This window comes from Zosterops lateralis (genome assembly GCF_965231275.1).
Source record: "Zosterops lateralis genome assembly, chromosome: 3".
Classification (NCBI taxonomy): Eukaryota; Metazoa; Chordata; class Aves; order Passeriformes; family Zosteropidae; genus Zosterops; species Zosterops lateralis.
Window position 1 is genome coordinate 65,191,221 of NC_139764.1, and position 13,962 is coordinate 65,205,182.

A 13,962-nucleotide genomic window follows, 5' to 3' on the forward strand; every position below is an offset into this window, starting at 1 on the left:
GAAGGAAAAAATAAAAGTGAAACGCCGTGACTGTTCAAGTCAGTCATCCCGACATTTCTCGCAGCCACGCAATTGAAGATATTTCAGAAAGTAATATGAAAGAGCATAAAATAAATGATCCTTTGGAACGTTCTATTTTCCTTCTCAGTCACTGTAGCCAAGACAAAGTTCGAAGTGAAGAATTCCAAATGTTTGTTGGGTTTTGAAAGCTGAGCATATTTCGTCGACTACGTAATGAAAATAAAAATATTTACATGTGATAGATTAGGATGGTCTCCAATTACCTGAAGCTTACATCTCACAAAGCATATTACTCATTTTAGTAATGTGTTTCCTGATGTTACTGAGTCAGTCAGCAGGCTCGTAAGTGCTCAGTTCCCTGTTCTAAAATGCAAGATCTGTATTTTCAGAGGATGGTTTTAAACAGATTCATTGTGGTTTAAAGTGTGATTTCATGCTGTTGTATCAGGATTAATAAACTCATGGAAGCTAGACAAAACCAGAAACTATGGATTTCCCTTCACCCTTCCATTCCTCTTGTATTTCTCAGCAATATCTATTGACAATCTCAGCCCTAAAGAGTAGGGATTCACATGTTGCTGCTGAAAACTCCAAGAGCAATGCCAGAACCTGGAATGAAGCCTTGCTTTTTTACCAGTAATGACATGCCTAAAAGCACGAGGTGCTTCAGTTTCAGTCATGCAAACACTGGATTAATCTTGAGAAGATATATTGCTGAACACCTATTTGAATGGTATTAGGATCTACTGAATTGATAGTAGAATTGTAAAATATTGATGTTGTGATACAAATAAACATATGAAGGATGAGCTGCAGACCTCACAATTAGATCAGATGTGGCAGATAGGCTGATTCTAGTGGAATTTCTAAAATAACCAGGGTGCCTAAAGTGATCAGGAGGAAGGTGCTTAAGTACTTGTCTGCATCATTAGGTAAGTAAATATATTATGGGCCTGATTCTAAATTAAATGGAATTAGCCCTTGCAATTCTGAAAAGCATAATGTCTGAACGGCTTTTGAAATCCCACCCTTGGTCTGTGCATGGATCTCCCTCTATTGTAGAAAAACTGACCTGTGCTGCCTTGTCATCACAAACACCCAGGCAAAGCACACCACGGCTCCCTTCTAGGGTGGGCTTTTGGCTTCCTGCCTCATAAGGAATGAGATTGGATGTGCTGCTTGGATCTTGCTCTGCTGCACAGTTAGAACGTGGTGGAGATACCAACAGGGTGGAGAGCCACAAATCCTCTCTGCCTCATGTCCTGTTGTGTAAAATAGGGCTTGTTTTACTTCCCAGTAACTCAGACTGCTTGTCAGGCTAAATAGATAAATTAACACTTATAGGATGATTCACTGATATCCAAGAGAGGCAAGATCTGTCCACACTAGATTAATTTCAGCCATTGGTAATTTTAAAATAAAAATGGCCCCAGCTCTAGCAAGCATCATGTATAGTGAAAGACTGAAAAAAATAGCCTCAGGAATAGAAGTTGGAGGAAAATTGCCTTCAGATATGTAAAAGCTGCTAAAAAGAAGATAAACTCTTAACCTCATCCTCTGAAAACAGCATGTAAATTGCAGTAAGAGAAATTTAGGCTAGCTAGGATAAAAGAAAGTATTTGTAAGAGTAAATAAAGGAGAAGTGAACATCACCTCTCTCCCTGGAGGCTTTTTAAGTGCAAGTTGGACATATATTTGACAAAAACACTTCAGATCTAGAAAGTCTGATGAATATTGCCTCAGAGCAAGGGATGGACCAGATGACCTGTCATGATCCTGTTTTGTGTGATTATGTTCAAAATGCTACTTGCACAGGCAAGATTAGGGATCGTCTTTGATCTTCTTTTGCCCTTCACTTCTTTAGCCATGGTTATAACTCCTCTTCCTGAGGTTGAGTTTCTCTCAGTGGTTTGCTGGCCTTGCTGCGTGCCAGTGAATTCAGTGCTGACAGCAAGAAGAAAACAATTAAACAATGAAACAATGTTAATTTGGAGCAGCAACTTTGGGTGGGATCCGTCTAACCTCTGAATGTGTCATGCACTTTTTGTTCTATACTTGACTGGTAACTACCTCTGATCTGGTCACGTTAGACCCTGTTTATAACACTGCAGAGAAAAATAAATTCTTTTACAGGAGAATTCATCTGACCTGTTTTACATGTCTTCATTAGGATGTGATGAATCATGTCCCTAGGCTATCTCTTCTTGCCACCAACCATAAAGTAGGTTTAAATGACTCACTCAGTAACATACCGTCATATATTTTCCATTCCTCTGGTGCATCTGTCCCTGAAAACTCTCACTCCCTCTCTCCTTTCAAGTATCCAAACCCTAGTTTATTTGTTCCTTTTTCCTTCATTATTTTTAAATTTAATTTTATTTTATTGAAAAAGTCCCACTGTGGTTAGAAGTTTTTGTAGCAGTCATTTCCCTAAATTGCATCATGTGATACTCAAACATACAGCAACCTGACCTTTTGGGTGGCATTGCTCCAGAATGGATTTAGGAAAGGAGCTAATTTTACCTATTGAAGCTAAGACCATTGACTTGGCCAGTTGTGCAGAGTATGTTTCATGGAAATTGTTTGAAAACTGTTCAGGTCAGACAATGTTCTACATCACATGCTCATTATTTTTCCTTGGTCTTTATGGCAAGCCACATTACATGCCATGTCTGCTGTCTGTGACTGAGCCAAACATATGTGGGAAATGCTGCTCTTTTCCAACAATGGCAAATTTTTTAGGTTGTGCTCAAAGAAATCACTGTGCACCTAAGTACATACAGTGCATACCTTGAAAATGTCTGGCATCAGAGATACTGTGAGCAGCCACCTCTTGGAAACATCTATCCTTTTTCTTTGAGAAGGGAAAGCTTCCAAGAAAGCCCAGCAATTATCTGGCTTGCAGGGAAGGGAAACATGCTTTATTTTCTTGCTGCATTGGCAAGCCGGATCACAAGGATGTGAAGAATAATGGATGGAGCAAGTAATGTAGGGCTCATTCTGGGGCACCAGGTGTTTGCTGAGGCTTCTTACATTTATAGGCCTTTTGTTCTCACATTTTGGAGTTTGGAGTTTTGTTTCTCTTCCTTGCTGATGGAAGATATTAGCCTAAAGAGGGAAGCTGTATATCATTCTACCTGTTCCACATATGCAGCCTTGGCCATCCTTTACTTTCTTTCTGCCCACTCTATGCACCAGAATTCTTTTCTTCTTTGAGTTTTCCTCTGTGTGCTTGTTTTTTATATATTTTTTTTTAAATTTATTTTATTTTATTATTTTTTTTTTATTTGTCTTCTTTTGCTTGATTGATTTTGTTTGTTTTGTTTTGGGTTTTTTTATTGTTTTAATACCCGCCTCTCACTAAAGACCCCTGTGTTCTTGTGTTCTTGTGTGATCTGTTTGGTCTCTAATTTCCATGTAAGAAATGCTTCTACAGTTGTCATTAAGTGACAAAACTCTTCAAATGAAAAGAGAGAGAAGCCAAAAATTCTCCAGATTCTTGCAGTAATTCTTGAAAACAATTGATTTGGTTATGACCATAACCCATGTGTTTTCATTGCCTTTTGTGTCCAGCTGTGATGATTTCTAATCTTAGTCCTGCGAGCTGAAACTTGCAGGACAAGAGCACTATGCCAGTCTCTTCTTGCAGCTGACCTGAAGAACTGCAAATCTGGATACTTGCATTTTGCTCACCCTGCCCTCCTTGATTTAAAGTGCTCTGCCCAGCTCTTCTCCTTAGGCTTTATTTGAGCCACATGAAGGCAGCTTTAATTTCCCAATCTTATCCTAGTTCCAGACACATATGGGACAATGTTGGCTATCTACTCTTTTTCAACCACAGTGTGGACCAGACAATGTACTAACTTGGTTGTTCCTGCTACATCCTTTAAGTTCATAAGGCTGTTGCATGATTCTTTCTATTTGCTACTTGGACATTTGGGGTTCTGGCTCTCTCCAGGCAATGGAAAAAAATAGTTGCAGCTCCAAAACTAAGATGAAAAGAAGTTGCCTGAAAAATTCTGATTCTTAGTGTTGATTTCCATTCAATTCAGAAATTTGGAAATCTAATCTAAGCTCATCAGGATACCTGTCTGGTTGGGGCACATTCAGTGTGGCACAAAGCAATTTCTCTCACAAGAAAATCCTTTGCCTGCTTCTACATCTACAGACTGGTAAAACTTCTCTCTTTCCCACAGATGCAGTCTTTTACTCTTCTACTTCATGGTAGCCAAACTATCAGTAGGGTAGCTGGAAGGGGAAAACACTAGATGTTTCCTAAACAGCTCTTCTTTGTATGTAAATGGGACATCTTTCTTTGCTTTACATTTCCTTTCTTTCCCTCTTTCTTGCTGTCACCATGTGTTCAGCCTGGTTTTGCCCGAGGCCAGCAGACAGAAAGTCATATGAAAAAGAAAAAAAAAATCCTGCAGATTTCTTAAGGAATGGGAAGCTGCGGCATCAGTAATCAGAGGTAAAACGTTGGTGAGTGGAGACAGATTCTTGGTCCTGAGTGTCAGGAGACAGTAACCATAAAGCAGGTACACAGGCACTTAAATGGGAAATAAGCCAAGCAATACCTTGATGCAATAAAAAATCACTTCCATCATCTGTTCTGTGCCTTTTAACAGCAGAATCCATGTTACTTCTTTTACACTGCTGCAGATGTCAACAGGGTTTAGGTTTATCTTCTTCTTAGTAACTGTCCATCTGCCTAACTGGCCTGCTGGTTCTTTAGCACATATCCCTTCTTTTCTCTGCTGATGATCAAAACAGGTTGCAGAGAGGCAACTCTCCAGCAGCATGTGGCTTCTTATTTGGTGATTACTTTATGTTTTCAAATGTGTGACCTTTCTCAACGTGTATGATGAGTGTCAACTTCTTTCCCTCCAAATTTCTTCAATGTTGTAAGCAATGAATCATCCCCTGGGAGCACAAACTGTTAATGCTTGTACCAAGAGGAACTTTCCAAAGCCAGACTTCATCAGTGCTGTCTTAGAGCTGATTGCTACAACCTCTCTCTCTGGATGCCAAATATGTCACAATAATGTTTTCCACTTGTAGAATGCTGTATTCAGTAAAAAGCATTTTTAAGGCTAGAATCCACCAATTTTATGGAGTCACTTGGTATGTGGGAAGCCAAGCAGACAACTAAACAAGTGCTGGAATTCATGACAATTTTTACAAGTTGCTTACTTATCCCCACCCCAGTTCTAGAGTTTCATAGCCCCATGTCTCTCCTCTTCCTTACATGGTGCATGAAAAAGGTTTTTCTCAGAGACTTTATTCAAATTTGTCGCTACTTCTCCATTTCTCTTTGTAACCTTCTCCCTCTGATTTACTGCACTCTATTTACTGCAGCCAAGACTCAAGGGTGAAATTTAAGATCAAACACAAAGAAAGGCATTAAAAATTAATTTCCACTTAAATATAATACTTACCTATGCATCACTAAATTGTACTGTAGCGATCAATTCTTCACACTTGGTTCTAAAGCCACAGTGCTCAACAACTGGTGGCTCTTGTTGCAGTCAAACATACTCCCTAAAGGCAGCTCCATCACTGCTCTCAATTTTAGAGTCTTTGTGGGATTGTTGCACTAGTCTGCATCAACAATTGGTTGTTGTGTCTATATTTCTGGGGCTTTTGGGGCACTGTTTCTGAGTATTTCAGGGGCCCCTGTAACCACCTCGTTATGGATCACTCACAGACACAATCTGTATTTGCTGAGTTCCTGGCAGTGTGCTCTGCACAGCGGAGGACTTTAAATGTGCTCACAAATATGTATACATACACAGAAATACTTTTACAGTTATATTTAAGAATATCTAACAATGGTAGTATTAATGGTTATTAAGTATATTTTCTTAAATTCATGTAATCATATTCAGGTTACTTTTTCCCCCCCTCATTTTGTGTCTGGGTTAGTATCAGTAATGTACCAGGTATCTCCAAGTTCTGCACAATAACAAGGGAAAGATTAGAGGAAAGAGGAAAATCCTACACAATAGATATGTTTTGGTAATTATTATTTTCTGAGACATATATGAACTCCTTTCCCTGATACTCTCTAGACATTAATTGCCTGTTGAACTATTATTGTCAGCTCATGCTGACCCTCAGCCTTTTTGTCCTCAGCCTTCATCTGTACTCCATTTTCCATCACCTGTCTACTGCTGATCTAGAGATTTCCCTGCTTACTGCCTATGAGTGCTTAGTTTATTTGACATGAAACTCCACACCTCCTATGAAATGCAGATAATTCTCTCATTCCCTTAGTCACTGAGTTCCCATGTCATGGCATCCTGCCCTTTAATTGCTGACTGTTCATGTTTATACATTTTCTGGGCAGCTCTGAAGGAGAAAACAGGGACAGAAGTTCACTGCTGCACTCTCCAACACCACTGTCTCCAATATTGCTGCAGCTGCTTCAACAGCAGCCCTCCAGTAGGTATTTTTGAGGCTTCTGTCAGAATAAGATAAATAACTTTTTATCTCTTAATTTAAGAGAAAAAGAAAGAAACATATTGTTTCTTTTCACAAAATTTGCTGTAGCATTTTCTTTCTCTGAATTAATATAATTTACAGGCTGCTTAGCACCCAGGAGTGCACATTTAATTTTTTACTGTGGGCTGAGGTTACAGGAGATGATATAGAAATAAAACCGAAACTCTCAGGAATTATTTTGAGATAAGGCAAGAAAAGAATTGCTATATTCACCTGTACTTTTATTCCTCAGAGACTGTGGAGACTTCAGAAATTAATAGTTTAATGTAAATTTATTAGGCACACGGAGTCCCAATTTTTAGAGTTCATTTAGTGTTGTGATAGAACAAGGTCTACTGAAAGTTAATTGACTTATTTCCTAAAATACACCCTGAAAATACCACTCTCATAAACTTTGAACAAGAGCACCTATTTTTTTTCCTATTTTTTCCTGTATACAGTGAAAGGTGGTTTATGATTTCCTTCACTCTTAAAAGGAATGTAAGTTCCCAGCCTTGTAAGGGGGAATCAAATGGAGTGTTTAAGGGCTTTTACTCAAAATCTAGTAGCCAGTGGAAAGCAGAAATACCTTTCTGGCTGGAGAACCTGCTCTGGCTGGGCTGTTGGAGCTGCAGTGCAGACTGCTACTCCATTTGTGCTGCTGCCATTTTGTGTCTTGCAACCTCTAATTTGCAGAAGGGGCTGGAAGCCATCGCATCATTTTGAAGTGGCTGTGATGGTTTCTCACCCCTGTGCAAGCACTTAAAAGCCCTTATGGCCATGTGTGAGGGAGCCACGTGTGCGCTGCGGCAGCGAGAGTGGGAGGCATGAGGGAATTTTAGCACAGTTCTGATTAAATCAGTTTAGCTGCAGCGGGGCTGAAGTTAAACACGCTGCTTCAGATGTTTGCCCTTCTGTGAACTGTGACATCTGGCCAGCTGTAAAACCTCTGTGGTCTTGCCATGGCTGCCAGAGAATGGCCGTGGGTACCCACTTCATACTGGAAAGATTTACCTTACACCTCTTTCCCATATTCAGGAAAATGATGGGCCATGCTGGCCACAGCACTAGTCCTGTAGACAGGAATCCCCAGTTTGCCCTGTAAAGATGCTAGCAAGCTTTCAGGGCTGGAAATCGCCGAGTCTGTTTAACTTCCTGGATTCCATCTTATTTTGGCCCTAATCCAGGCTCCGTTTTCCAGTTAAACATTTCTATTTATAATGCTTACTGAAAAACAGGATTTGTTTTTGCACCAAAAACATTCAGAAGAAAAACTCTTTAAATTTTTTTTCCTCTCCTGTGACTCACCAGGGGGTTTTGATGTGCCACTTAGAATTGCAGAAAACAAAATTACAGGCAACTGGATTTATAATGGGATTTAGCCTTTCCCCTGGGGGTTCTGGATCAGCTATGTTCTTGCTGGAAGGGCTGGTTTCTGGCCAGTTGTTAACAATAGATGTCTGTGGCTACACCATTTTAGCCATTAAACCATTACAGCCAGCACTCTCCATAGAGGTAAGGTTCCTGTAGCTTAGCCATGTGCTTTCCCCCCTAAATCTGATGCCATGAGTCAGCTGAAATGCTCTTTGCCTCCAGGCATGTGTAGAGAAAGAGGCATATTTTGTTTTAAAAGTTGGTGGCTTAAACATACTGTAAAACTTGTCTCGTTCCTTCCATGACGCTGAGGAGCAGCGGGCTGCCCCATGCCAAGCTCCCTTCCCAGGGAAGTCAGAAGCAACATCTTCCCATCAGATCCCTGTGGTGAAGTGTGTGATTCTTCTACCTTCTTGCACAGAGGTGGCTTTATTTCTAAACGTGACTTTCTGAGAAACTGTGCTGTAAATCATCAGGTTTGTGTATGAAAGTGTGTTTTACACTGTGTTTTTGTTCCCTGTGGCAGGAAAAGGGAAGTTCAGATGTCACTTTCCCGCTGGTGGCATCTCTGCTGAGTAACATATTCTTATGCTCTGCTGTTGTTTACCTTGGCATGATTTAATGCATACTTGGCCTCCGGAGGGAAGACTTAGATTTGGGAATGCTGGTTCCCAGTGCCTGTCATTAGACAAATTTTCCTGGGAATTCCCTTAAGAATTGCTACTGCACTACCACAGATCTGGACTCAGGTGAGAGTCCCATCAGCCTGGGGAAGGAGCAGTCTGAAAATCCTGGGTCCAGCAGTGCCCCGTGCTTGCCACAGATAATCTGCCTGTGTATGTTTATTTAACTTCTCACTGGGGAAGAAGAAGCTTTCAGTTCCCATGAAGAAGTTCTAGTCAGGAAACCTGCACTGAGCTCTTCTGTGCATCAAAGATTACTTCCCTATCAGTATTAAAGGTATGAATTAATTAAAGTTTTTGGTTATTTTATATGTCTTATGCTGAGCAGGTCAAGTTTTGTCTTGTTCAAGGCTGTAGCAAAACCTCTCCTTGCACTGCTTTGAGACAAGCTCATCTCCCCTTTCTCATTTTGCTGCTCAGAGAACTTTTCAGAGATTTCAGAGAACTTTTTTTTTCAGAAATAAATTCTCTTTATTTTAAAATCCAGTCACATGTGCTTTATACCAAAACAGACACCAAAGGAGACTTGGTATTCAGCTCCGGTTTTAAGCAAGACTGTGCCTTTCAGGACTGTCTAATGAGACACAGTGATTTCAAGGAAGCTATACAACTTCATGACTCCCGGCCGATGCTCAAGATAGTTTTGCAGGCACTTCAGGAATCTTTCTGTCAATGCCCTCTTACAAGAGAATCCAAGAAATTTCAGAGATTTCCAGGGGTTAAAAAAAAAACAAAGAAGAGAGACAGAAATAAGGAAAAAGCAAAGATGGTGTCCTTACAGTGTCATATTAAACAGGGTCAATTCTCTACCAATGTTCTGCCATGTGCATTTCTTCTCCCTGGCTCTTCACACCATTTCCAACAGCTCTCCTCTTGCCACAGCACCAACTGCCTCCTCATTCTTCCACTGTCAACTTTTACTTTGTACTAAGACCTGTATAATTTTCACAGATTCTTGAATAGAAGAGTCTTTAAGTAAGACAAACTCTACTTTTTGGGCAACCACTTCAGTTATTTTCCCCAAGCTTTCCTGCAGCCACAGATTACAGTGGCACATAAAGTCCTGCTTACAGCAGTTTTCTGTTATCCTCTTCTTTCTTTCTCTGCTACTCTGAGGTTCTTTCTGGTAGCAAGTGCAAATGGCTGGTGACAGCCTTTGTCAGAGATGGGCATATGTATTTCTTCTGGTGAGCTTTGTGTTCAGGCTGTCCATAGAATCTGCCATCTTTCCATTAAAAAAAATACTGCTTCTCCACTGAGACGCCAGGACCCAAGGACTTAGAAGATTTTGAGTTTGATTTTCCATAACAATTCAATTAGTTTTCTTTAAAAAATCAAGAAAAAAATCCCCAACCTAAAAAAATCAGTTCCAAATTTACAACAACAGAAGTGTGAGGGTACACAATATGGGTTTGCACCATAAATTAGTTGGAAATTATTTGCAGAAGATTACTTGATTCAGGCTAGAATTTCAAAGATGCTGTAATCAGGAATCTGAGATTTTAATCTGGGTATCTCTCTCCTTCATAGAAACCATAGCACTCTCATAAGCCAGATTTGCTGCTGAAGATATTGATGCTAATTAAAAATTTTCCAAATAAACTCAACTATTACTAACTATTACCATCTTAAGTCAAATATTTTCAGCCTATATTTTATGAGGAGAATGGCACTTTCATTTTCATTCCTTATTCATCTTGTTTTAAAGGAAGTTTTTCTCAATTTTATTTTATGCTTCCCTTTCAATAAACCAATGCTTAATGCTAATTTGGAAATGTTTATTACTTGCAAGTATACTGTTCCACAAGAATGTAAAAATAACATTCTATGTAAAGGCAGGAAAAAAACATGCAGACAGAAGCTGGTATCTTTGAAACGAGGTGGAATGGTGTTTGATTCTGACACAAAATATTTTAGCTGGCTGAGGGTCTGGTTTGTGTCTTTCCTGGGGCTTATGGTAGCAACAGCATCACCTTACATAGGGAGAGTAGCTAAAATGTTCTCAAAAATGTATAATGTAACTTGGGATGAGCTATTTCTGTTACATTTCTCCTGAAGGCTGTTGGCAGTGTGTGGAAAAAGCCAACAGCACCTTGCAAAAGGTAGTGGTGGTCAGAAGACTTAGAGAGAAGGATGCATCACTCACCTGTTCCACCTGGATTAGAGAAATAAGTGAAACACAAGTCTACACAGGAGTCTGCTTTAATCCATCACTCTATTTTATGAAGCATCACACAGCATTTTCACCAATTAGCATTTGATAGCAGTTTAAGTAAGGGCCACAGGGTTATTCAAGGAAAAAGCCGACAACCTATTTCATCATCACTGAGTCCTCATTTGGCAGCAGTGCTCTTGGAGGGCTTGGGTAGTACCCAGCAGTTGCTGAACTATTTGAGGAAAATCGTGTAAATCTATAATCCAGTGGTAAATCTGCAAGACAGAAACATACCACATCTGATTAGCAACACAGCCTGTATCACATAAAAAATAAGCTTGTGGTGAGCTGTTTGCTCACCGGCATCAGAGTTCAATCAGATTGCATGATTACACATTTACTTGACATCTTCAGCTGTTCAAGGGATTGACTTTCAGAGTTTATTGAACTGCAGTAAAGGATATTCAGTTCCTTGATTGCTGAAATAATGCTAGTCAGAGAAAATTATTTAACTAATGCTTAAATACTAATCAAAAATCTTTTTTGAGCCTAGATGCAGTTTTTCTCCCAATATATCTTCGAGTTCATTCTTCAATTTGTCACCCTTCTATTTTATCTCAGCAGTCTACTCATAAGAGGACTAATCAGTTCCTTTTTTGTTTTTCATGGTCATTGAAGCAAGACTCCTGAAAGGCACCCACTCTTAGACCTTCTTGCAGTCCAGTGTTAACAACATAATTTTTTATCAAGCATTCTTAGAAATCTGCACTTGTAACTTGATGTACTCATCACTTCCAGTCTGTAAAGAACACTGAATGCATTAAAATAGCTCTGAACAGTCAAGGCTTTCTTTTCTGTACCTTTTTAAAAAGTCTGTGCTGCCAACAGTGATCCACCCACCCTCACAGCCAGAAAACTGATACTTCCCGTGCTCACCTCGTACTCAAAGTTCAAGAAACCAAATTAAAAAAAACCCCATATAAATAAAAGTTCAAGAAAAAATTCCATTTCTGATAAATTAAAAGAAAAACTAACCTGCCCCCAAACAGGGTTAGCTCTTTTCCAGGTTGTCTGTTTAGAACCAAAGTAAAGCATAAAAGCTATTACTCAGCTCATCTAGACAAAAACTTTAGAATTTCAAATTTGTTTTTAATTTGGAGTAAATTTGGAGAAGTGACATCCTGTCACTACATACTGCAATTTTTTCCCCCCGAGTAAACAGCTTCTACAAAACAGAAACCCACAATTTTAGTAGTTTCAGCAAAAACAACAGGAAATCTAGTTGTGTCTCACAAGTGATTTGCAGGAAGGCACCAGGACAGCATCCAGGTCTGCAGCATTAAACTCATATTGAATATAATACAGCAAGCAAATGAGTATTTAGATCAAGCTGAAATATCAGATAGAGACTGGAATAAAGTAGGAATAGGAGGAAAGTTAATTGGAAGAGAATTATATATGTGGGTGATTTTAGCTTGTCAAAGAAGTTAATTTTCTCATTTTGTCTGAGTCAGAAATCTCTGGAGCTCATTGTGAGCATGGCAGAACAGGCAGATGTTTTCCTAGTATGCAGAAGGCTCAGTGGATTTACTGGCTGCTGAGTCTATTTATGAAGCTCAGTTCAAAACAAAGGTTTCAAAAATTAAAAAGTAAATTGAAAAAGAAAGCAAATATTTCCAAATATCTTTACAAGCTATAAAAATCAAATGTCATACAGTTACTTTTATAAAAAAGCTTTTATTAGCTTAATAGTCTAGCAGTCTGGAGGTTCCCAAGAGCCATTTAATCAAAGAGCAGCATAAATGGGACAGACTTGCTACAGAGTTGCTTATTGCTGAAGAAAAGAATCCGCTGCATCAAAACAGCAATTTCATTGGTATTTCTTGGTAAACTAGCTTTGCAGAATCAGCTTAAAAACTCAAACCATTCCATATACAATGGAAGGCTCCAAAAAAGAATAATCCCATTTTTATATATTCACACCCCAGTCTATCAATTTAAATGTTGATTTTGTCTCAGCAAGCTGACTTTCGAAGATGACTAAAAAATATCCATACCCATTTTGCAAAAGCATGAAAAAAACCTTCATACGGTATTTGATAATAAAGCCAATCTTGTGAAAACAAATAAATAAATAAAAATTGTTACTTATTTGCAAATTGTTGTTTTCCTAGTTGGTGTTTTTTTTTTTTTTTTTTTTTTTTTTTTTTTTTTTTTTTTTTTTTTTTTTTTTTTTTTTCCCCAGTAAATTCTTTAGTGTTTGCTGTTGGGCATGCTCACAGCTGCTGCTGTGGTGGCAGACCTTTGCATCTTGGCACCCACTTCTCACCTAACCCTGATGGAGAGTCATAAATTAGGCAGGAGGCAGATATTTAGTCCTCTCTGAGATACAGTTTGGCAGCAAGGCTCTAATGAGTCCTAATCTTCACTGATAATGAATTTAGCATAAAACTCGTCCAGTATTGCCACCATCCTAAAAACCTCTAAATAGACTTGAACAAACGAAACAGCCTGAGACTGGAAGAAGGAACTAGCTGACTCTACCTAGTTGCTTGATAATCACAGTCCCAGAATTCTTCTATCATTCTTGGGTAATTCCACTGAGACTAATTATTATTATTATTATTATTTTTAAACCTAAGACAAATAGGATGTTCCCTTTAAGAGCCAAAGAATCCTAGAAATCAGACATGATGGGTCCCAAAAGGGTCCCAGAGGAATACAGAAGGTCCTAGATCTACAGAAATGCCTGTTATTAGATGTATCACCCTGAGTTCCTGTCCCCCTCCTTTCTTTGCTCTCACACCAGCCTGAGTGCAAGTGAGTGATGAACACTGCTTTCCCTTATGGTGACCATTCAGTATTATTGGCATTTCCCAATGGCTTGGGCAACCCTCACAGGGTCTATGGCTCAACCTGAGCTGAGAAGAGCTCCTGCCCTGCCCTGCCTGCCTTACAGGCCTCCAGCAGCCTTGGTGTGAACAAAATAACAATGATGACATTTGAACAGTAGCTACTGTCAGTTACTGTGTTGCAGTTATCCAGATCCAGGTATTAAGTGACATTAAGTATAACATTTTGTTCTGATGCTCAAGTATACTCATATCCCTGCATGTACTTAGGAGTTATGGATGGATTTATATGATAGTTATAAAGCTGACAACTTCTCACTGTCTCATGTGCTGTGCACTTAGTGTAAGCCAGCTAAATGAATGTCATTAGCTTTTATCAGAGGAAGACTTGGAG

At 39.2% G+C, this 13,962-nt stretch overlaps 1 protein-coding gene across 1 annotated transcript in view; it reads right to left on the reverse strand.

Annotated features, from left to right (window-relative positions):
* LOC310906610 (dermatan-sulfate epimerase) overlaps positions 1 to 13,962 on the reverse strand; it is a 176,698-nt gene that overhangs the window by 34,610 nt on the left and 128,126 nt on the right. The window contains exon 12 of the mRNA XM_083856012.1: positions 10,896 to 10,991. Coding sequence (XP_083712138.1) covers positions 10,896 to 10,991 — 96 coding nt within the window. The remainder of the gene's footprint in view (positions 1 to 10,895; positions 10,992 to 13,962) is intronic.